This window comes from Triticum aestivum, chromosome 2D (assembly GCF_018294505.1).
Source record: "Triticum aestivum cultivar Chinese Spring chromosome 2D, IWGSC CS RefSeq v2.1, whole genome shotgun sequence".
Taxonomy (NCBI): domain Eukaryota; kingdom Viridiplantae; phylum Streptophyta; class Magnoliopsida; order Poales; family Poaceae; genus Triticum; species Triticum aestivum.
The window spans coordinates 54,649,249-54,675,169 of NC_057799.1; the positions used below are offsets into that span (position 1 = coordinate 54,649,249).

Below are 25,921 nucleotides of genomic sequence, written 5' to 3' on the forward strand. Positions count from 1 at the left end.
GGAGTTCATTAATCAGATGAACTCAATTATCATGAACATAGTCAAAAGATCTTTGCAAATTATGTCATGCGCTTTAGTTCTACTTTTTAAGATATGTTCCTAGAGAAAATTTAGTTGAAAGTTGGTAGTAGCAATTATGCGGACTGGGTCCGTAAACTGAGGATTGTCCTCATTGCTGCACAGAAGGCTTATGTCCTTAATGCACCGCTCGGTGTGCTGAACCTCACCGTCGTCTGTAGATGTTGCGAAACATCTGACATACACGTTTTGATGACTACGTGATAGTTCAGTGCATAATGCTAACGGTTTAGAATTGTGGCACCAGAGACGTTTTTGAAACGTCGCAGAACATGTGAGATGTTCCGAAGACTGAAATTGGGATTTCAGACTAATGCCCACGTCAAGAGGTATGAGACCTCTGACAAGTTTCTTAAGCCTACAAACTAAGGGAGAAAAGCTCAATCGTTGAGCATGTGCTCAGATTGTCTGAGTACTACAATCGCTTGAATCGAGTGGGAGTTAATCTTCCAGATGAGATAGTGATGGTTCTCCATAATCACTGCCACCAAGCTATTAGAGCTTTGTGATGAACTATAAATATCAAGGATAGATGATGATCCTTGAGCAACTCGCGATGTTTGACACCGCGAAAGTAGAAATCAAGAAGGAGCATCAATTGTTGATGGTTAGTAAAACCACTAGTTTCTAGAAGGGCAAGGGCAAAAGGGATACTTCATGAAATAGCAAATCATTTGCTGCTCTAGTGAAGAATCCCAAGGTTGAACCCAAACCCGAGACTAAGTGCTTCTGTAATGAGGGGAACGGTCACTGAAGCGGAACTACCCTAGATACTTGGTAGATGAGAAGGCAGGCAAGGTCGACAGAAGTATATTGGATATACATTATATGAATGTGTACTTTACTAGTACTCCTAGCAGCACCAGGGTATTAGATACCGGCTCGGTTTCTAAGTGTTAGTAACTCGAAATAAAAGCTGCGGAATAAATGGAGACTAGCTAAAGGTGAGATGACGATATGTGTTGGAAGTGTTTCCAAGGTTGATGTGATCAAGCATCGCATGCTCCCTCTACCATCGAGATTGGTGTTAAACCTAAATAATTGTTATTTGGTGTTTGCGTTGAGCATAAACATGATTGGATTATGTTTATCGCAATACGGTTACTCATTTAAGGAGAATAATGGTTACTCTGTTTATTTGAATAATACCTTCAATGGTCTTGCACCTAAAATGAATCTCGATCGTAGTGATACACATGTTCGTGCCAAAAGATATAAAATAGTAATGATAGTTCCACATACTTGTGGCACTGCCATTTGAGTCATATTGGTATAGAACGCATGAAGAAGCTCCATGTAGATGGATCTTTGGACTCACTCGTTTTTGAAAAGATTGAGACATGCGAACCATGTCTATTGGTATATATGCATGAAGAAACTCCATGCAGATGGATCGTTTGGACTCACTTGATTTTGAATCACTTGAGACATGCAAATCATACCACATGGGCAAGATGACTGAAAAGCCTCGTTTTCAGTAAGATGGAACAAGAGAGCAACTTGTTGGAAGTAATACATTCGATGTGTACAGTCCAATGAGTGCTGAGGCATGCAGTGGATATCGTTATGTTCTTACTTCACAGATGATTTGAGTAGATGCTGAGTGTATTTACTTGATGAAACACAAGTCTGAATTATTGAAAGGTTCAAGTAATTTCAGAGTGAAGTTGAAGATCGTCGTGACAAGAGGATAAAATGTCTGTGATATGATCATAGAGATAAGTATCTGAGTTACGAGTTTGGCACACAATTAAGACATTGTGGAAAGTGTTTCACAATTAATACCGCCTGGAGCACCATAGTGTGATGGTGTGTCCGGACATCATAGCTGCACCCTATTGGATATGGTGCATACCATGATGTCTCTTATCAAATTACCACTATCATTTATGGGTTAGGCATTAGAGACAACCGCATTCACTTTAAAAGGGGCACCACGCAATTCCGTTGAGACGACACCGTTTAGAGAAACCTAAGTTGTCGTTTCTTAAAAGTTTGGGGCTGCGATGCTTATGTGAAAAAGTTTCAGGCTGATAAGCTCGAACCCAAAGCGGATATATGCATCTTCATAGAATACCCAAAACAGTTGGGTGTACCTCCTATTTCAGATTTGGAAGCAAAAGTAATTACTTCTAGAAACGAGTCCTTTCTCGAGGAAAAGTTTCTCTCGAAAGAATTGAGTGGGAGGATGGTGGAGACTTGATAAGGTTATTGAACCGTCACTTCAACTAGTGTGTAGTAGGGCACAGGAAGTTGTTCCTGTGGCACCTACACCATTTGAAGTGGAAGCTTATGATAGTGATCATGAAACTTCGGATCAAGTCACTACCAAACCTCGTAGGACGACGAGGATGCGTGCTACTTCAGAGTGGTACGTGATCCTGTCTGAGATATCATGTTGTTGGACAATACTGAACCTACGAGCTATGGAGAAGCGGTGGTGGGCCCATATTCCGACAAATGGTTAGAAGCCATGAAATCCGAGATAAATGGATCTTTAAGAAGAAGACGGACGTGAACGGTAATGTTACCGTCTATGAAGCTCGACTTGTGGCAAAGAGTATTTCACAAGTTCAAGGAGTTGACTACGATGAGATTTTCTCATCCGTAGCGATGCTTAAGTCCGTCGGAATCATGTTTGCATTAGCTGCATTTATGAAATCTGGCAGATGGATGTCAAAACAAGTTTCCTCACCAGTTTTCGTAAGGAAAGGTTGTATGTGATACAATCAGGAAGGTTTTGTCGATCCTAAGGATGCTAAAAGATATGCTAGCTCCAGCGATCCTTCCATGGACTAGAGCAAGCATCTCGGAGTCAGAATATACGCTTTGATGAAGTGATCAAAGTTTTTGGGTTTATACAAAGTTTGTTAGAAACTTGTATTTACAATAAAGTGAGTGGGAGCACTACAACATTTCTGATAAGTATATGTGAATGACATATTGTTGATCCGAAATGATGTAAAATTTCTGGAAAGCATAAAGGGTTGTTTGAAAGGAGTTTTTTTTCAAAGGAAGACCTGGATAAAGCTGCTTACATATTGGGCATCAAGATCTATAGAGATAGATCAAAACGCCCGATGATACTTTCAAAGAACGCACACCTTGACATGATTTTGAAAGAGTTCAAAATAGATCAGCAAAGAAGGAGTTCTTTGCTGTGTTACAAGGTGTATTGAGTAATACTCAAGACCTGACCACAGCAGAAGAGAGAGAAAGGACGAAGGTCGTCCCCTATGCTTCAGACGTAGGCTCTACAGTATGCTATGCTGTGTACCGCACATGAAGTGTGCCCTGCCATGAGTTGGTCAAGGGGTACAATAGTGATCCGGGAATGGATCACCTGACAGCGGTCGAACTTATCCTTAGTATCTAGTGGACTAAGGAATTTTCTCGATTATGGAGGTGAAAAGGAGTTCGTCGTAAAGGGTTACGTCGATGCGAACTTTGACACTAGTCCGGATGGCTCTGAATAGTAAACCGGATTCGTATAGTAGAGCAGTTATTTGAAATGGCTCCAAATAGCGCGTGGTAGCATCCACAAGATGACATAGATATTCGTAAAGCACACACGGATCTGAAAGGTTCAGACCCGTTGACTAATAACCTCTTTCACAAGCATAACATGATCAAACCAGAACTCATTGCGTGTTAATCACATAGTGATGTGAACTAGATTGTTGACTCTAGTAAACTCTTCAGATGTTGGTCACATGGTGATCTGACCTATGAGTGTTAATCACATGGTGATGTGAACTAGATTATTGACTCTAGTGCAAGTGGGAGACTGTTGGAAATATGCCCTAGAGGCAATAATAAATTGGTTATTATTATATTTCCTTGTTCATGATAATCGTTTATTATCCATGCTAAAATTGTATTGATAGGAAACTCAGATACATGTGTGGATACATAGACAACACCATGTCCCTAGTAAGCCTCTAGTTGACTAGCTCGTTGATCAATAGATGGTTACGGTTTCCTGACCATGGACATTGGATGTCGTTGATAACGGGATCACATCATTAGGAGAATGATGTGATGGACAAGACCCAATCCTAAGCCTAGGACAAGATCGTGTAGTTCGTTTTGCTAGAGCTTTTTTTAATGTCAAGTATCATTTACTTAGACCATGAGATTGTGTAACTCCCGGATACCGTAGGAATGCTTTGGGTGTACCAAACGTCACAACGTAACTGGGTGGCTATAAAGGTGCACTACAGGTATCTCCGAAAGTGTCTGTTGGGTTGGCACGAATCGAGACTGGGATTTGTCACTCCGTGTAAACGGAGAGGTATCTCTGGGCCCACTCGGTAGGACATCATCATAATGTGCACAATGTGACCAAGGAGTTGATCACGGGATGATGTGTTACGAAACGAGTAAAGAGACTTGCCGGTAACGAGATTGAACAAGGTATCGGGATACCGACGATCGAATCTCGGGCAAGTAACATACCGATAGACAAAGGGAATTGTATACGGGATTGATTGAATCCTCGACATCGTGGTTCATTCGATGAGATCATCGAGGAGCATGTGGGAGCCAACATGGGTATCCAGATCCCGCTGTTGGTTATTGACCGGAGAGTCGTCTCGGTCATGTCTGCGTGTCTCCCGAACCCGTAGGGTCTACACACTTAAGGTTCGGTGACGCTAGGGTTGTAGAGATATTAGTATGCGGTAACCCGAAAGTTGTTCGGAGTCCCGGATGAGATCCCGGACGTCACGAGGAGTTCCGGAATGGTCCGGAGGTAAAGATTTATATATGGGAAGTCTTATTTTGGTCGCCGGAAAAGTTTCGCACTTTATCGGTATTGTACCAGGAGTGCCGAAAGGGGTCCGGGGGTCCACCAAGGGGGTCCACCAGCCCCGGGGGGGCACATGGGCTGTAGGGGGTGCGCCTTGGCCTATATGGGCCAAGGGCACCAGCCCCAAGAGGCCCATGCACCAAGAGATAAGAAAAAGGGAGAGTCCTAAAAGGGGAAGGCACCTCCGAGGTGCCTTGGGGGGGAAGGACTCTTCCCTGGCCGCACCCTTCCTTGGAGGAAGGGCCAAGGCTGTGCCCCGCCCCCCCTCTCCCTTGGCCCTATATATAGTGGGGGGAAGGGATGGCAGAAATACCCTAGCCCCTGGCGCCTCCCTCTCCCTCCCGTGACACCTCTCCCTCCCGTTAGTGCTTGGCGAAGCCCTACCGGGATCCCCGCTACTTCCACCACCACGCCGTCGTGCTGCTGGATCTCCATCAACCTCTCCTCCCCCCTTGCTGGATCAAGAAGGAGGAGACGTCGCTGCTCCGTACGTGTGTTGAACGCGGAGGTGCCGTCCGTTCGGCGCTAGGATCATCGGTGATTTGGATCACGACGAGTACGACTCCATCAACCCCGTTCTCTTGAACGCTTCCGCTCGCGATCTACAAGGGTATGTAGATACACTCCTTCCCTCTCGTTGTTAGTAAACTCCATAGATTGATCTTGGTGATGCATAGAAAATTTTGAATTTCTGCTACGTTCCCCAACAGATAACACAAATCATCGAGGGCAAGGATGGTATTTCCCATCATGAATTCAATTGATATCCTGGAAGAGCTCATAAGGTTGATGATGATCATGACACATTTGTCGAGAGATTTCATGAATATGTAATCAACCAGCGACGACATCAAGTCAAGGAATGATGAAGCGAAAGGTTATTGGAACCATGGGTACGACACAACTCGAAATCAAGTTTGTTGTTCAAGGCAAAATGATATGATGAGGAAAATCGACGTAAGCTTAGCTCATCGTCGAAAATTGTGCTCCGGGAAGAAGGACCAGGTAGCACAGTTAAAAAGTTGCACGATAATGATATAGCCGATCAGGCTAGGAATGACTTGAAGGATTAATAAACTTCTCAACAACGAAGTACTGGAAGTACTGAATCACAGTGTTGATTTGATTCACAAATCGGTGTTCTCGGTTGACAACAACCCAGAACCTGTGGAGTGACCATGACGGGGAAAGGTACTACTTCATCAGAAATTCATAAGATGTAGTGTAATGGGTTGATATCCTTGAGATACCAGGGGGTATTACTCAAGGTAGATCAAAATAGAGGTTGGGCAGGTGTATTGATCTGCAGCAGGCAAGTGCTTAAACTTGTCCGATAAAAGGATCGAAGATGATCAATCATGTTCGGAACCACGTTTGCAAAGGACCAACATGGATACAGGATGAACTTATAACAAGGGGACCATTATTAATTCAAGAAGCTTCCATGATAAGTTCCACATCGGGTCCATGGGCATGAACAGAAAGTTCAAGGTCGACTCCCACTTCTCCAATACACAACTTTTCATTTACCGCTCTCAGTTAAGAATGTTTAGAGTTTGAAAGTTTAACTGGCGGAATACCAGAAGGTTATGACCCATGAAGACTTTTGGGTTCACACAACTAAGGAAGGTATATGTTCAACCCATCGGGGCATCTTAGAAACATATACCACAACTTCAGGAGAAATTTATACAAGCTCGAAAGTAGAGCATTGTTGAGAAAGCAGAGGATACAATCTACCAAAGGCATTATGTATCCGAGGAAAGGCTCACAAGGTTATTGAATATGAAGGACGCTGTCAGATAAAATCCAACAAGGGATCTGATGTGAGCATTGGTACTCAACCAGAAGAAGAAAGAATGCAAGGAGATAAAATTATAGAAACAACTGACTAATTCAAAGCTCAAATGTAAAGGAATTATGATTTCCAAATCAAGGGATCAGAAGCAAACGCTCTGATTAACAATGGATAAGTCGAATAGACTTAGGTGTACATTCAACGACAACTTGATTGGTCGAGGACCAGCTTATGTTCAAAATGACGTTTGAGCCGGAAGGATGAATTCTAGGATCTGATTAAGGATTGCGACCATTCGCAACATATCGAATCAAGTGACTCGAAATGATAGTGACAGAGGATGTCAACGGAGATTACTAGAAGTATGGAATTAACCATAATGCAGGAAGGCAAGGAAATCAAGAGCAATGGGCTGCTGTGGATCCTTAGAAAATTGAATGGTATTCCGAGTACTTTTGTGAAACACATGAACAGCTAGGGATGAGCGGATACTCGGCAAGTGCGAGGAATTATCCGTAGGGGTATTTATGTGGCAAGGAACTGCAAGGCAGTAGGCACAAAATTATACCTGGAACAATAGAGAGAATTTCAGGGTATCTTGTAATAACAAGATCGACTAGGAATAAAAGTAAGAATGACAGGTGTAAGTATTTATCCATAGGGATATTTCGATGGTAGGGAATTGCAAAAGCACCGGGCACAAGGTCTCGAGAGAATATCAGAGAGTATATTCAAAATCTTCTGGTGCAGCAAGCAGTCATCTGGAGTGAGGGGCTCTCCGGGAGGATGTAGTTACGAGAACCTAGAGTCAAAGTTAGTAAAATCATTTCACCCGAATAGAAGAGAGGTCAGAGTCCCAGAGTATAGGTCCAGGAATAAAAGATCCTAATACCACCCAATGGCGACGTGGGCCGTAAGACACACAGCCATGTTAGTAAAAGTTTTTGCAATGTCTAGACTCGACTTCGGCCAAGGAGTGTGGAAGGGGGATTCCTACAGGCAGTCGGCTCTGATACCAACTTGTGATGCCCCCGATTTGACCGTACACTAATCATACACGCAACGTGTATGATCAAGATCAGGGACTCACGGGAAGATATCACAACACAACTCTAAAAATAAAAATAAGTCATACAAGCATCATGATACAAGCCAGGGGCCTCGAGGGCTCGAATACAAGTGCTCGATCATAGACGAGTCAGCGGAAGCAACAATATCTGAGTACAGACATAAGTTAAACAAGTTGCCATAAGATGGCTAGCACTAACTGGGATACAGATCGAAATAGGCGCAGGCCTCCTGCCTAGGATCCTCCTAACTACTCTTGATCGTCGTCAGCGGCCTACACGTAGTAGTAGGCACCTCCGGTGTAGTAGGAGTCGTCGTCGACGGTGGCGTCTGGCTCCTGGGCTCCAGCATCTGGTTGCGACAACTAGGTAGAAGGGAAAGGGGGAAAGAGGGAGAAAAGCAACCGTGAGTACTCATCCAAAGTACTCGCAAGCAAGGAGCTACACTACATATGCATGGGTATATGTGTAAAGGGCCATATCGGTGGACTGAACTGCAGAATGCCAGAATAAGAGGGGGATAGCTAATCCTGTCGAAGACTAGCTTCTAGCCATCTCCATCTTGCAGCATGTAGGAGAGAGTAGATGGTAAGTTCACCAAGTAGCATCGTATCGCATAATCCTGCCCGGCGACCCCCTCCTCGTCGCCCTGTTAGAGAGCGATCACCGGGTTATATCTGGCACTTGGAAGGGTGTGTTTTATTAAGTATCCAGTTCTAGTTGTCATAAGGTCAAGGTACAACTCCGGGTCGTCCTTTTACCGAGGGACACGGCTACTCGAATAGATAAACTTCCCTGCAGGGGTGCACCACATTTCCCAACACGCTCGATCTCATTTGGCCGGACACACTTTCCTGGGTCATGCCCGGCCTCGGAAGATCAACACGTCGCAGCCCCATAGGCTCAACAGAGAGGTCAGCACGCCGGTCTAAATCCTATGCGCGCAGGGGTCTGGGCCCATCGCCCATTGCACACCTGCACGTTGCGTACGCGGCCAGAAGCAGACCTAGCCCCATTAATACAAGCGCGAGCTTACGGTCAAATGCGGCGCGCGCCACTCAGTCGCTGACATCAAAAAGAGCTTCGGCTGATACCACGACGCCGAGTGCCCATAACTGTTCCCGCGTAGTTGGTTAGTGTGTATAGACCAAATGGCCAGACTCAGATCAAATACCAAGATCTCGTTAAGCGTGTTAAGTATCCGCGAACGCCGACCAGGGCCAGGCCCACCTCTTTCCTAGGTGGTCTCAACCTACCCTGTCGCTCCGCCAGAAAGTAACAGTCGGGGGCCGTCAGGAACCCAGGCCCACCTCTACCGAGATGGAGCCACCTGTCCTTTCAGCCCCCTCATCAGAATCACTTGCGGGTACTCAACGAGCTGACCCGACTTTAGTCACCACATGTGTCATGTATATAAAGTATATAGTATATACCCGTGATCACCTCCCTAGTGATCACGGCCCAGTAGTATAGCATGGCAGACAGGCAAGAGAGTAGGGCCACTAATGGAACACTAGCATCCTATTCTAAGCAGTAGGATAGCAGGTAAGGGTAACAACTATAGCAACAATGACAGGCTATGCAGCAGAATAGGATTAGCCGAAAGCAGTAACATGCTACACTACTCTAATGCAAGCTATATAGAGAAGAATAGGCGATATCTGGTGATCAAGGGGGGGCTTGCCTGGTTGCTCTAGCAAGTAGGGGTAGTCAACAGCGTAGTCGGTCGGGGCACCAGCAGCGACGTCGGTCTCGTAATCTACCGGAGAGAAGAGGGGGAAGAAACAATGAATATAATGCAAACATAAGCATGACGATGGAAGACATGACAATGCGCGGTGCTAGGTGTGCCCTAACGCGGTAGGAGGTGGTACCGGCGAAGGGGGAAAACATCCGCGAAAGTATTCCCGGTGTTTCGCGTTTTCGGACAGATGAATCGGAGGGGAAAAGTTGCAAGTTTGCTATGCTAGGGATGTGTGGCGGACGAACGGGCTGCGTATCCGGATTCATCTCGTCGTTCTGAGCAACTTTCATGTACAAAGTATTTTCATCTGAGGTACGGTTTATTTTATATTCATTTTAAAAGATTTAAATCACTTTTTAGCATTTATTTAATTATTTTAATCAAACATTATCCAGAACAGTGTCTGGTGACATCAGCATGACGTAGAGGTGACGTCAGTGGTCAACAGTCCGTGGACCAGAGTCAAAACTGACCCGTGGGTCCAGTGGGACCCACATGTCATTGAAAGTGGCTTAATTAGCTGAGTTAGTTCAATCTAATTAATCTAATTAGTAGGGTGGCCTACTGGTCAGTGGGTAATTAGTGTTTCAACTAATTAATTTAATTAATTAACAAATTTAGTTGTTTATAAAAAATCATTTTAACAGGCGGGACCCACAAGTCATTGATGGGGCCCGGCTAGTCATCATAGTTGACTTAGTCAACTGGTCAACAGGGGGGTCGGGCCCACTGGTCAGTGACCCAGCGAGGTGGCCACGTCGGCAGCCGGCGCCGGAGTTGCGCCGGTGAGCTCTCCGCGGCGGCGAGTTCGCCGGAGACGCTTGGAAATTCGCTACGGGGCACCGTTTTGCGCGGTTTTGCTTGCGTTCGAATGCTGGCGGTGCCGCGCGTCGAGTGGTGGCGGTAGCGCAGCCGGACTTGGCCGGAATCGGCGCCGACGACGAGTAGAGGCGGCGGCGCGTACGGGTGCTCGACGGAGACGGCGCTACGGCGTGTAGCAGCTTGAACGGAAGGGCTAGGCTTTCTCTAAGCAGCGCGGCAAGCACGTTGGGCACTAGCCCGTGACCAAAAGGTCACCGGAGACGCGCCGGCGACCAAACGAGGCGGCGGTGGTTCGGGCTTCGTCGGGGTAGTGGCTACGGGCGGCTAAAGAGGGCAGGGGACGGCGCAGGAGCTCACCGCGGGAGCATGGGGTCTAGGCAGAGGGCTCGGGGAGGTCCGGTGCAGCAGATCGGCCGCGAGGTCGTGTGGTGGCCGTCGAGGAGGAAGACGAAGGGGATCCGGCACTGGGGTGGCTCCCGCCTTGAGGTCGTTGGTGCAGACGAAGCAGACGACGGTCATGGGGCTCGTGGACACATCGGGGCGGCGAGGAGGGCACGGTGGCCGCGGTGGCGCAGCAACGCGGCGGCGACAGCGAGTCGGGGCGAGGTGGATCTGGAGAAGGGGGCGAGGCCAGAGGGAGAGAGGGGAGAGGGGGCGTCCAGGGGGAGTGAGTGGGTGCGGGGAGCCCGAGGGGTCGAGGGGACGTCGCCCTTATCCCTTCCCCGACGGGGACGGCGACAGGGTTCGGTGGAGGGAGGCGACCGGGGGAGGTGGGCTGCTGGGTTGGGCCGCCCAGATGACTAAGGCCCATATATATATATATATATATATATATATATATATATATATATATATATATATATATATATATATATATTGGTCTTTTGTTTTTCTCTTTTGTATTTTCTTTTTTTATTTATTTTCTCTTCTGTTTTAATTCAATTTAAAATATTTATGCATTTTATAAAACTGTGTCTTCTACACCATAATTATCTATGTAATATTTAGTACAAACCGAACATTTTTATTTTAATGTTTGAAAACTTCTATTATTTACCAAATTTTGAATTTGAATTTTGGACCAGTTTTGATCTAATGATAGATTAGCAATAGTAACGGAGGTAACGCGGCACCATTAGCGTGGGATTACTGTAGCTTAATTACCCGGGCGTCACATTAGTAATGATATTCTGCGAAGTAAAACACAAGCAAAATATAGCAACTGGCACTGGGCACTATGTCAATAGGTTAGTCCCAAAAAATGATACAAAGTTTCTATAAAATGATTGTAAAACATCCAAGAATGATAATATACACATGGAACAATTAGAAGTTATAGATACATTGGAGACGTATCACTGAAGAATAAAAATATAGCTCCAAGTAAAATTACTGATGGCTGTTAGAAGAAAGAGGGGATGCTCCATGCCTTCCGGGGCATCCCCAAGCTTAGTTGCTTGGTACTCCTTGAATATTACCTTGGGTGCCATGGGAATCCCCAAGCTTAGGCTCTTTTCACTCATTATTCCTTCATCCATCATGATATCACCCAAAACTTCAAAACTTCAATCACACAAAACTTAACAAAACTTTCGTAAGATCCGTTAGTATAATAAAACAGATTACTACTTTAAGTACTTTTGCAAACCCATTCATATTTTTATTGCATTATACCTACTGTATTCTAACAATCCATAGAATCATCAAAATAAGCACACAATGCAACGAAAACAGAATCTGTCAAAAACAGAGTAGTCTGTAGAAATCTGAATATTGGCTATACTTATGTAACTCCAAAAATTCTGAAAAATTAGGACGATGTGGGCAATTTGTATATCAATCATGTGTAAAAATTTCATAATTTTTCCACGTTTCTGTTAATTGCCACAATTCCAGAACTGGGCGCAAAAGTTTCTGTTTTTTCAACATGATCAAATCAACTATCATCCAACATAATCCTGAAGGTTTTAATTGGCACAAACACTAATTGAAACACAAAAACACAATCATAACAGTAGAAAAATTGTGCAAACACACAAGAACAGAAATTAAAAGTGAAAACTTTATTTTATTCATTGGGTTGCCTCCCGACAAGCGCTATTGTTTTATGCCCCTAGCTAGGCATAATGCATAGATTCGAGTATTGTTGACTTTGGTTTTTGTTCCATAGATTGCCCTCATGATTGACTGATATGGTGGCTTAATTTTAGTTCTAGGGAAGTGTTCTGTACCCTTTTCTAATGGAAACTAAAATTTAATATTCCCTTCTTTCATATCAATCACGGCACCTATAGTTCGTAAAAACGATCTACCAAGTATTATGGGACAAGATGGATTGCAATAAATATGGAGCACAATAAAATATATGGGCACATAATTCCTATTTGCAATATTAAGAACATCATTAATTCTTCCCAAAGGCTTTTTAATAGTAGAATCCACCAAGTGCAAATTAAGAGAACACTCTTCCAAATTGGTAAACCAAGCACATTACATAGAGATTTCAGAATTGTGGAAACACTAGCACCCAAATCACATAAAAGCATTGCACTCATAATTTTTTATCTTGACATTAATTGTGGGTTCCCATTCATCATATAATTTTTTAGGAATTGAAATATCTAATTCTAACTTTTCTTCTAAAGGTTTCATCATTGCTTCTACAACATGTTTAGTAAAAGCTTTATTTTGCTCATATGCATGGGGTGAATTTAGCATGGATTGCAAAAAAGAAATACATTCAATCAAGGAACAACTATCATTTAAAGTCTTTGTAGTCCAAGAGAGTGGGCACATCACGAGCTAAAGTTTTTACCTCTCCAAACCCACTTTTGTCAATTTTTTCATCAATATTTTCACCCTCCGAATTATGAGGATGTCTTCTAGCTAAAGTTGACTCTTCTTCAGTCCTCTTATCATTAAGTTTAATATTACTAAGCAAGGAATCAATAGAATAAACACCAATCATCTTAAGATCTTCGTCATTACTAAGTTCTAAAGATTCAGGCTTAGCTGCCATTTGATTTACTAGTGTAGCTTGTACATCGAAGATTTTTCCTAGTAAATTTTCTGTATGAGCAAACTAGGATTGAAGATTAGCAACTTCTTTGCTGACATGATCAAGTTGTTTTGTAATAGCGTCAAGCAAAATAGAATGTTCTTTAAGTTCTTCGGTAAAAAAATTATTGTGCTCAAATTGCATGGACATATAATCCTTAGTACTTTTCTTGATTTCTACCAATATATTAGGATAATAAATACCATGATAATCCTCTTGAAACATTGTGATAACGCAAACAAGATCACAAGCAAATAAAAGATCAAACAAGAAAAAGGCCAACAGAAAAAAAATTATTATTTGTAAAACTTTTTAGAAGTGGGGGAGATGAAAACGAGAGGCAAATGGCAAATAAAGGAATTGCAAGGAGATGAGAGTTGTGATTAGGTACTTGATAGATGTTGATGATGTCTCCCCGGCAACGGCGCCAGAAATTCTTCCTGATTGCTTGTAATCTGCGTTGGTATTTCCCCGAAGAGGAGAGGATGATGCAGCACAACAAAGGTAGGTATTTCCCTCAGGTATGATACCAAGGTTATCAATCCAATAGGAGAACCAAGCAACACTATGCAAACAGCACCTGCAGACAAATAACAAAAACTTGCAACCCAACGCGTAAGAGGGGTTATCTATCCCTCAACGATATTGAGATAGTTTAAATTATATAGGTTTTGATAAATAGATCTAACTAAAACGCAAAATAAAAAATTGTAGCAAGGTATTGTTGGTTTTAATATGATAGAAAATAGACATGGGGGCCATAGTTTTCACTACAGGCTTCTCTCGAGAAAATAGCATACGGTGGGCAAACAAATTACTATTGTGCAATTGATAGAAAAGTGAATAATCATGATGATATCCAAGGCAATGATCATGTATATAGGCATCATGTCCAAGATTAGTAGACCGAAATGATTCTGCATCTACTACTATTACTCCACACATCGGCCCCTATCCAGCATGCATCTAGTGTATTAAATTCATGGAGAAACGGAGTAATGCAATACGGACAATGACATGATGTAGACAAGATGAACCCACGTATGAATAAACCCCATCTTGTACCCTTAATAGCAATGATACATGCGTGCCATGTCTCTTTCTGTCACTGAGATTGAGCACCACAAGATCGAACCCATCACGAAGCACCTCTTCCCATGGCAAGATAAATCAATCTAGTTGGCCAAACCAAATCAATAAATCAGAGAAGAAATTTGAGGCTATAACAATCGTGCATAAAAGAGTTCAGTAAAGACCCAAATAATATTCATGGATAGAACCAATCATAAACTCACAATTCATCGGATCCCAACAAGCACACCGCAAAAAAGAGAGTTACATCAAATAGATCTCCAAGAACATCGAGGAGAACATTGTATTGAAGATCAAAAAGAGAGAAGAAGCCATCTAGCTACTAACTACGGACCCGTAGGTCTGTGGCAAACTACTCAGGCATCATAGAAGGGGCAACAAGGATGATGATGAACCCCTCCATGATCGTTGCCCCTTCGGTAGAGTGCCGGAAAAGGCCTCTAGATTGGATCTCGTGGTTCTGGAACTTGCGGTGGCAGAAAAAGTATTTCCTCGACTCCCCTAGGGTTTTTGGGATTTTAGAGTATTATAGATGCGGAAGTAGGTCAAGGCGGTTCCCGTGGGCTCCACTACCCCCCACGGGCCTCCTCTCGTGGCCTCCAAAAGCTTCCAGTGTCTCTTTTTGCCAGAAAAAATCTCCAAAAAGTTTCGTGGCATTTGAACTTCGTTTGGTATTGATTTTCTGTGATGTAAAAAACAAGCAAAAAACAGCAACTGGCATTGGGCACTATGTCAATAGATTAGTCCCAAAAAATGATATAAAGTTGCTAAAAATGTATATAAAACATCCAAGATTGATAATATAATATCATGGAACAGTCGAAAATTATAGATACGTTGGAGATGTATCGGGATACATTACAAAATTCGAGGTGAGATAATTTCGGTATCCCCGTGATCAACTCCTTGATGACTATATCGATTATCCTCATTACCGATTTTATTCTCTTTACTCGTATATGTATTCCCGTATCCCTGTTATCTTCATCGCATATCTCTGGCCAGACGATAATGATACTGTAACACTGGGTGGGCCTAGAGAGTATCTCTCCATCGTCAAAGGAGTAAATCCCAGTCTTAAATTATTGATACTAAGACATATGTTTCTGGTATACCCGTATGTTACTTTTATTTCACATCTTTTAAATTAGTGGTAGAGTAATCTCGTGCTAAGACGTAAGTCATTGGTTCGAATCGGATAGAGTACTTTTCTACTAAATTGATTCTCTTTTTTTCTTTGTTTTTGAAACTTTCTCTATATTTTTAGAGAATTTTATGACTTAGTGCGGGACGGATGTATTTTTGGTCTGAACACTAAATGAAGCACGGAGAATTAATCTATAATGATCAATTAAAAAATCCTAGATGAAAACATAATAGAAAAGCTGGAAAAAACTCTTTGATTATAGAGTGATATTCAGTAACACCAAAGTAACCATCCCTTATGCTCTTGGTCTGGCGTACTAAGTAAACGTTAACACTTTATATAAAAATACCAACAACATAATAATGATACTATCTCTCGGTAATTCTTATTTGGGTCTATCTGACACCATTGTTTCGATAAGAATGTATTCTTATTATTTATAACAACCTTTTTACTATAAGAATGCCCATTATAAGGAAAACAAGATCATCATCAATACACGAGCTAGTCTTAGAGGCATGACTAGGGATCAAAATTTGTGTTATGTTTCCACACATGTAATTAGCTTTTCCTCTGAATCTAGATTCAAGAACCAATACAATTATAACACAAAAATATAAACATAATTATGGACATGGTAATATACTAATACATTTATTATTGCCTCTAGGGCATATTTCCAACAAAAATATAGTCCCGGCAAATGTATACTAGTATCCTCAGCTTGCTCTTGACATAGGGCACAAATATAGGCAGGAAAATGAAGTAATATCCTCTAGAGAAGGTTTCCAGTATTGATTATATGTAGAAACAGTCAAAAAATTGTTCCTGAGTTGGTAAGTGATATCTCACAAGTGTACGAGATCTATTGTAGGATTTTTGATAACTAATATTGTCGAACCCAACGAGGAGCGGAAGGGATTGGTTAATGGAAACTAGCAAGAGATCACAGTAAAGCTGCAAAGATTTTTTATGGATTGTTTGAAAGCAAGAGTAATTGCAAGAAAGTAAATAGTAACAAGAGTTACAATGATGCAGCAAGTGGAAAATCCTTAATTTTGCTAAGGACAAGATGATTGTATTATTTGTAGGATCAAGGTGTTCTCGAGGGCACACGGGAATTTCATCAAGTTACTTTCATCAAGGTTCATTGAGTTGTCGTTTGGTAGTGTGTTGTGCTGTGAAAACTATGATAAGGTGATGTTCTTAATTGAACAAGCAACCTACTTATGATTGCGCTCCCTATGCAAGTATTCACAAATACAAGAGAGTAATTAAGATAGGATCTAACCACAGCAATAAATTCTAGGGTTTCATAACCCCTCATGCAATAACCTTAGGGTACGGTAATATCTGTCACTCCGGCCACTCAATAATAAACAAACTAATCGCACGATGCTCTTCTCTTGACTCTTACAGGTGAAGTGGTGTGCAGTCAATGTTCACATAACACCACTAGAGAATTACACCACAACACAATATCAAAACATTAAACTAGATTCGACTTTACTACATTATTAGTAACAAGATTTATCACATGTCCTCAAGAACGTAACAAACTACCCACAACCCATCATATGGATCATAATCATTGGAGATGAATATATGATTAACAATCTAAATATATGAATCTTTCACTAATAAAATTTCAAAGCATCAATTACAAGGAGCAATCATCACTAGAAACTACTCCCAGCAAAGGATCTGAGAAGAAAGTTCATAGATCATAGAGATGGGACGAAGGGGGTTGCTGGGGATGATTATCCCAATGATGATCAGAGTGTTGATAATGATGATAGCTTCAAGTTCTCCCTCCCGAGGGGATGGATCTCTGGTAGAATCAGCTTGTCGGAGGGAAAAAGTGCTCCCCTCGGTTTTGACTCGCAGACGGCAGTAGAAAATCTAAAAAAAAACCATGGAGTTTTTAGGTCAAATGTGAATTAATAGCAAAAGGGCATCGGAAGGCGGTGCTCAGGGGGCCTATACACCATCCCCACTCGCCAGGGGGGCATGTGGACCTACTGCATGGAGGCCCTATGGGTTTAGGTTCCTAGCTCCATATGTTTGGGAAAAAATCAGTAAAAATTTCATCCTTGGACCTTTGAAAAAATACTTTTTCTTCGGTTCAATTTTTTACCCTATTTTCCAGTTGTCCGATATTTTCTTGAGAGTTTCCCTCTCCGTGTATTACATGTAAATTGAAGGGGAAAGGCATTAGAATTGAGCAATAATGTACACAATATCATTAATAAAGAGTGAATTATAATAAGAAATAGAGATGGAAAATGGACGTATCAGTAAGCACTCTTCCAAATACACTGAAACTTTGATGGTGGTGAGATCCACTTCTTAAGCACATTATACATTTAAATTGAGTTATAATTGATGTCGGTACGAAGACCCATTAGTAGTCCCGAGAGGGTGCTATGCGAGACCAAAAGTACCAGAGGGGATCACACGCAAGGCATTTACCCAGGTTCGGGTCTCATTGTTGAGGTAATGCCCTACTCCTGCTTCGGATTGAAATGATGCATGGATCGCCTCGCATGAGGGAGTTACAATATTTGTGGAAATGAAGCTATCGAAACTAAGGTAGAGAGATGAAATCTATCTCAATCTACGCCTAACATCGCCTTATAAAGAGCGACAAGGCCTAGGGTTATAGGAGTTGCTACCGACCTAGAGCCTTTGTCGAACCAGGATTCCTTAACTAGTACGCCACGATGACGATTTTCTGGAAGGATGACTTCTGGCGGGGCAAAAGGCCTGGTTCACGGCTTGGCCCGTTGGGCCCTGCGGCCGGCCCACCTACCGGCTTTCTAGTCGGTAGGCCACCCCAGTGGCACACATGCTTAGTTGCCCCCGAGTTTGTCTAGAATTTAACTGTGCATCTTTCTTGCCTCCTGGGATGAAATCCTGACAACCTCCCTAATCCTTCCTCCTTTGCTAGACCGACTATCTTGCCTTCGTTCCAGCCTGCCGATGAGATCACCAAAGAGAACGACTTCCTTGATCCAGATCCCAGTCCGGGTTTGGAACGGTTAGGTTAAGTCAAACATGTCATGACAACATGCTGAAGTAGGGGGTGGGGGGCAGCGGCTAGGATAGACAACTGACATGGGTGGTGTACTCTATAAGGTTAGGGTTGCTGGGGAAACATGTATTGTTTGTTGAGTTGCATAGGCCACATGGGCCATAAGAGTGTGCACACGCGCGCACGCACATAAAAGAAACACATCCAGATCCTATCATGCCACTTTGTCGTGTTTCTTTTAGTTATGTTTGATCTTGTTGCTCCCGCAGTTGAAGTAGTTCTCGACAAGCCTCCAGTAAAACATGATTACGCAACAAGGCAGTAATGTCATATGTGGCAAGCACTTCGGTAAACATGCAACTTCTTTGCACAAAGGACTGAAGCTCAGGAAATTCTTGGATCAAGGGTTGCTTATGTCAATTGTGCTCCAAAAACTGAATTGTAGACGCCTATGGAGAGGAGCAAGATGTCACCATTTTAAAGGAGCTTTCGTTCTTCCATTACGAGGGTTTCGCCTAAGCAAAAAGCCTTAAATGGCTATTATAGAGACGCTCCATGGTACAGACACTAAGAACGGCCCAGGTGTCAATGATAGATTTACGTACGACCAGACGAATATTGGGATGCCTAAAGGAAGCCCGTTCATAACTTTGCTCTAGCTCCTGTTCTTGCTTCCGTGGCCATGTTGGTGAACCAATTATGATCACGCATACGTGTAGTACGTTAGTTATCCCCTTATCTCTTGGAGTAATAATAGTTAGTCCACTGGCGGCAGTAACAAACAGGGTTGAAGGGGAAAAGGGGGCCGTGTTAGGCAGGTTCGCATGATTGGTCCGGCCGGCCGGTTAATCTATCACCCGGAGACGGAATCATGGAGCTGGAGCTCCCTTTTCCGGCCACTGTCGGCCTCGTACGTCCCTCCACTCACCGCCGTAATCCGCCTCCTCGCCGATGTGACCGATGCCGCCGGATGCACTGCATGCCACTTTAGACCGCGGCCATGCCAGCCAGCCGGCGCATCCGTCGACACGTCGCCGGTGCGTTCCCGCAACTGGCCTCGTTAATCATGCAAGCCCGCACACGTTGCAGGGCGATGTGCTCACGCACGGTGCGAGGAGTGACACACAGCCCAGCTCCGTGCAATCGCAAAACGCACTCGACGAGAGGTAACTTTTCGGTCGCAGATTCCCTGGCCTGGGTGCACCGCACGCAGAGCAACGGGACAAAGACGGCGGAGGAATGTGCCAAGGGAGGCGGTGGCAGCCCGGCAGGGGCGGAGCAGAGCATGCAGAGCAGGTGACTGACGCCTCCCCTCGTCGTCGTCCGCTCTGCTCAGCCTCTGCTGCGTGCCGACGGGGGGGGAGGAAGCCGCCGGGGGAAACCGAACGGCGGGCCAATCATGCGCGGCCCGAGCCCCCGCGCGGCGCGGCGTTGGCAATTCTTTAGCCTATTCCGCGCGCGGCCACGACGTGGAGCGCGGAGCAGCAGGGAAATTTTGATTCCCCCTTGTCCGGGACGGGGAATTTTCTGGCTTCAGACCGCAGATTCCCTGCTACTTGGGTCAGCTGCCATGATGCACGGATAGATAGATAGATAGATAGATGGTAGATTCCCCAATAAACAAGTTTATCACAAGCGCATGCACGTACGTACGTACGTAGGTACATGCATACGCGTAGATTACCAGATTTTTCCTGGGATGTGGCTAGGACTCATCTAGATGTGACATAACTATGTCACATCTAAGTATGACATCACACAACATCAGCAAAAAAACAATTAAAAATCACTTTATACTAATCTTGAAACCCCTAATTATATGATGAACTACTTAGATGTGACATATTTAAAAAATATCTAAATGTGAATTAGTCATTCTGTTTTCCCTGCCTGTGCAGCGGAGATCACTCACACGGACACGATATGCCTGTGGCCGTGGTGGTTCAGGTGGTACGTGTTAACTATAGCTGGTCCATCGGGGATGTGGTGGCGACATCATAGGATAGTACGCGGAAGAGACCAAGGGCGGAACAGTGGAGCGGGCAGGGGAGCCACGTCGCGATGCCGACGCGGTGCGCCGGGGTCCGGACCGGCCGCGTGTGGTCCGTCCAAGCTCCGTCGATCCCCGACCCAACCCCAACCCCAACCCCAACCCGGCGCGCCACGGCCAGGGACAGCGATCGGCCGATCGATCGATCACCTAAGAAAAGCTAGCACCAGGCGGACGATGCCCCCTGCGTGGACCGAAGGTCAATCCAGGCACAGGCCAAACTGTGGGGCACTTGTGTTCCCCCTCGACGTCCTCCTTTCCAAGAGCACATGTGATTTGGACGCCTTTAAGGTGAACTCATAAAAAGCTTATCTTGGTCTAGTCATCTGGTGGCGGGCGAGCATGTATGGCCACTAGAATCTATACATGTCTCCGGGCTCTTTCATGCATAATGTTTGGATCTAGCTAGCTTATAGCTAGAAAAGTATGCTGCGTTGCACAGCGGTCTATAAAATGAATAGGGTGTTTTATACACTTATCATGATTCACATCCACATTCACTTTGTAGTGCACAAATGGTTATCTCTTTCTTGCTTTTGCGATGACACATATGGCCATCTTCAAAGTGTTATTACCTGCAAAGAAAAAAAAACAAGCGCTAGAAACAAAAGAACTCAAACGTATGAATGAAAAACGCATGAATTGAGATGACGTGTATCGTGCGATCATATAGGAATCAAAACACATAACAACTTTAAAGCTGTTGTTTGGAAAAGGAACCCAAACCTGGTGACCGTTCGCCAGGACCGATGGCAAGCGCGACCCCCAAGATGGTTTATGTGGCTTGGGGTGGCGTTTTTCAAAGCAGCCATGTCATTTTGTTTAAAATGTGGGGAGTTTTGGGCAAAAATTGACACGGTCATATCAATATCTAAGGGGACGTTCGATGGGATCCCACCCCAGCGTATGTTCGCCAGATAGCATTTTCGAGAAAAAACACATGATGTGTAGACACAAAGAGAAAAAACATGAGGTTAGACATCATGTTTGGTTTGTTGCAAAATTCTTATGGAATGCTCTATTCCATAGGAATTCCAAAGGAAGGTAGGATATCAACTCCTTAATTCCAAATGGTAACAAAGGAAAATTACTTATAGGGATGACATACTGTAGAATTATCGTTTCCCTTTGCTCGAAACATAGCATATAGCTAACAGTTATACACTCGTGTAACACCTTAGCTTAAAACCACTAAAAAATTGCCCCACCTTAGGTTCTAAGTGTCATATATATATCTTACTTCTTTTTGAGTGGATATATATCTTACTGTCCATTCCGCTTTGTCCAAAAACGTTTACCTTGAACCAACAACTTTCCTTTTGCAAGTGTAGCTGAATATACACAAAATGAAGATGCGGTACTAAGTTCTTTTGTGTGTGGAGGCAACAATGTGGTAGGGTGGTACTAAGGGCAACTCTAGCAGAGTCGTCATATCTGTCCGATCGCCATAATAACCGTTATTATGGCTTTTTTGCTTTTAGAGGAGTGACCACCGTGTCTGGGATCATCGTAATTTATGGACTGCCCTCCATATCTGGCCTCCCAGTTGTCATACATGGTAACTCAGGACTGTCTTTTGAAGCGCACTTCATATGGCAGTTACATGTAGATTGCATGTGACATGAAGAAAACTTCACATCGTCCTCCGCCTCATGTAGGATGGTAGTGAGGTTGGGAGATTAAGGGACAGAAGGAGCTGGAGGCCAATGTTGTTCCACTCGTACCTCTTCTTTGTTTAAAGCTTAACTCACATTTCGAGACCAGAGGAAAAAAAAGGAATGTACCATTGACGACTGACTCGCGGTTATGGAGTGAACGATTAGACATTTGTGTGTTTCCCTCATAATCTCCATATCTATATGAAGCACAGTACATATCCAATATGAAGGCTGTCAATATGCCAACTCTACTAGAGTTGCTCTATGTTGACTACAGTTACTTCACTCGCGTAGGTAGCTCCTTCGTCGGAGAACAAACTAGTGTCACACGCGCGCTTACTCAATTCTTTTTTACCGGCATACCCTTTTCATTAACAACTGAAATAACGGAAAAAATCTATCCATAACCAGAGAAAGGAGACGAAAAAGGGAGGGCAAGTTCAACTCACCACGCGCTTAACTCAGTTCAACGCTCCAATTTTCTCTTTGCATATCCGACGGCCGCAAACCAACGGTGACACCAAATTCACTCTGGTTTCGGTCAGTAGAAAGTGGCAAGGTTCCATAGCCCCTCGCGAGTCAACATCACCGTCATGTCATCCCCACAACACACAACCTCACCTTCACCGGGACACGGCTGGAACGGTACCCGGAGGCGCCAAGCTGACACCCCGGAGACAGCCGACGAAAAGGAGAGCACCGGTGGTAAAAAGATTCTTTTGTCCTCCACCGGCTGAATCACCACCCGATCGAGGAATGTTACCCCTCTCACTCGCAGCAACCGCACTAGCGCGCGATCGACACTATATATAGCCTGCCCGAAGCTTCTGTCTTCACCAAGCAACACATTCCCTCGCTCGCTCTCGCCTCATAGTCCAACACTCCAATTCCCGGCCATCCTGCTAGCTCGACCGATCGTGCCCATGGACGGCGGCGGCGGCCACAGCCCGGACCTGCAGCCGGCGGAGCCGGTGCGGTCGCGGTGGACGCCCAAGCCGGAGCAGATACTGATCCTGGAGTCCATCTTCAACAGCGGCATGGTGAACCCGCCCAAGGACGAGACCGTCCGCATCCGCAAGCTCCTCGAGCGCTTCGGCGCCGTCGGCGACGCCAACGTCTTCTACTGGTTCCAGAACCGCCGCTCCCGCTCCCGCCGCCGCCAGCGCCAGCTCCAGGCGCAGGCGCAGGCACAGGCACAGGCCCAGGCGCAGGCGTCCGCCGCATCCTCTGGGTCGCCACCCGCGCCTGGCGGCCTCGGCTCGGCGGCCTCGTCCACGTCGCTGGGGCTGTTCGCGCACGGCGGCGCCGCGTACAGCTCGTCCTCCTCCTCCTCGTCCTGGCCGCCCTCGCCGCCGTCGGTGGGGATGGTGGGGGACATGGACCAGTGCGGAGGCGGCGACGACCTGTTCGCCATCTCGCGGCAGATGGGGTACGCGGACGGCGGCGGCGGCGGCGGCTCCGGGTCGTCGTTCTCTGCGGCCGCCGCGCAGCAGCAGCAGCAGCTCTACTACTCGTGCCAACCAGGTGAGCCCCGCCATGCCATGCATGCCTCGCGCTACCGATGCATGTTTTTGTTCCTCCCAAGTTCTCAACCATGAATAATTCGATCGCACATGCATGCAAGCTAATTTACGGAATTTTAATCAACATTTTGGCTTCTTCCTTGATCGGTCGATGGAATTCGTTCTTCTTCCTCTTCTTCGCTATAGATTCGGTACAAGAAAATCGTATTGTTTACCTTTTCACCTCTTGTTTGGATCATAATATCAGCGAAGAGATACCTCATGCATCATACATACATCTGAGGCAATTGAAAATTTTCAACCAGAAGTTGCATTGTCTTTGCTTTGTTCTTGCATGTATGGACAAACTACAAGTAGTTTCGTGTATGCACTACTTTTGGATCATCGCCGTAAAACTGTTAAAGTTGTCATATTATGTGGCTTCATTTTTAGTTTTAGTTTTCTATCTGGTAAATACAACACAATTCTATTATGTTAAATCCTGTCTCTTTGCTTTAATTATTTGTTTCATAGTACTGCATAATTTCATAAGTATTTGCTTTAAGTACATGTTTTCAGCCACTTCTAAGGCCTAAAGAGGCATGCGCAAGTCAGGCATAATTTCCCCATAATTAGCAACAAACAACCCCATTACATATTATGCTTGTTCTGGTCCAAAATATCATAAGTATTTAAGGCAATGACACAGTCTTCAGGATGAACTTTGACCATTAATCTATGTGCAAACATGCTGTCTCACATTAAAATACAGTTACACATTACAAAATTTTAAATGGAGTAGTTATTTCTTTAACCTTTGAAATGTACTACTAGTATGACTGGTACTAAAACAAGCTCCATTTTGGATGGGTGTGGCGCTTACTTAACTGTACTAATTTAGCCATGCTGTACTCATTCTAAGTTTGTAACCACATTCTATGCTTCATGCATTATAAAATTCAACTATAGTTGTTGACGCACGCGTGCATGTGTACTATGTTAAACATGCCTGCTCTGAATTTTCCACAACAAACAGCTAATGCATGTTCAGAACAAGGGAACACATTAGCGCGAATATTGGGGGCGCGCCATGCCAGATAGCTGATGGGATGTTAATATTTCTTAGAGCTTAATAGAGTATTGATGGTGATTTGTTTGCGTGCGTGCGTGCAGCGGGCATCACGGTGTTCATCAACGGAGTGGCGACGGAGGTGCCACGGGGCCCCATGGACCTGCGCTCCATGTTCGGGCACGACGTGATGCTCGTCCACTCCAGCGGCGGCCTCCTCCCCGTCGACGACTACGGCGTGCTCATGCAGAGCTTGCAGATGGGCGAGAGCTACTACCTGGTCAGTACTCGGTACTCACTACTCAGTAGCACACCGGCACACATGCTGAAAATGCATGCACGTAGTATATGAACAGACACATCCGATTAACATTAATCCATGGAAAATGTCTCTTCTCATTGTGTTGTCTTGTAATTTCCTGACGATCGGCAGGTCGCGAGGTCAAATTAATCGAGCTGGCTGGTTGTTGATTGGTGTGAAATTTGAAACTGGTTCCTCCGATCGTTGGAGACGGGCGCATGCATGGTGCAGGTTTCAGTTAATCGATCTCTCGATGCAAACGGAAGCTTCTAAAATTAGGACGTACGGAGTACTGTACTGTGGAGTGGAACTGGCGATCGCACGATGGATCGAGAGGCAAGCAGTCCATCAACCGTGCATGCATGCCATGCCTGTACGTACGTGCCTGGTCGACATAGCAGCAGCTTATAGATATAGCGGCAATATACACATATAGTGCACCATGTGTCCGGTCCAAACATATATCCACCTATGTAATCAACCAGTCAACCCATATGCATGCATACCACTGTCACTGTGAACAACATTGGAACCGATGATAGTGTGTAGCGTAGTCCTAAATTTTACCTTTGCCCGGCCGTCCGAGCCATTCTTTTACCTTACATAATTCCTCTGTATTTGCTTCGTCGAGATCAATGTAACGCCAGATAATACTACAGAGGAGATGTGTGCTGTTTCTGCATGGCACGTA

At 44.5% G+C, this 25,921-nt stretch overlaps 1 protein-coding gene across 1 annotated transcript; it reads left to right on the top strand.

The window, feature by feature from the left end:
- The first annotated feature begins 23,158 nt into the window (after window positions 1–23,158).
- On the top strand, window positions 23,159–25,888 carry LOC123051521 (WUSCHEL-related homeobox 11). The gene is made up of 3 exons (XM_044474414.1): window positions 23,159–23,882; window positions 25,034–25,209; window positions 25,363–25,888. The coding sequence occupies exons 1-3, from the start codon at window positions 23,282–23,284 to the stop codon at window positions 25,378–25,380; spliced, it is 795 nt and encodes a 264-aa protein (XP_044330349.1). The 5' UTR covers window positions 23,159–23,281; the 3' UTR covers window positions 25,381–25,888.
- Window positions 25,889–25,921: the final 33 nt, after the last annotated feature.

Bases quoted from the DNA above. Each gene is read 5' to 3' on its own strand.
- LOC123051521 (XM_044474414.1), top strand. From the start codon at position 23,282: ATGGACGGCGGCGGCGGCCACAGCCCGGACCTGCAGCCGGCGGAGCCG. The intron at 23,883-25,033 runs GTGAGCCCCGCC...GCGTGCGTGCAG, and splicing joins CTACTACTCGTGCCAACCAG to CGGGCATCACGGTGTTCATC.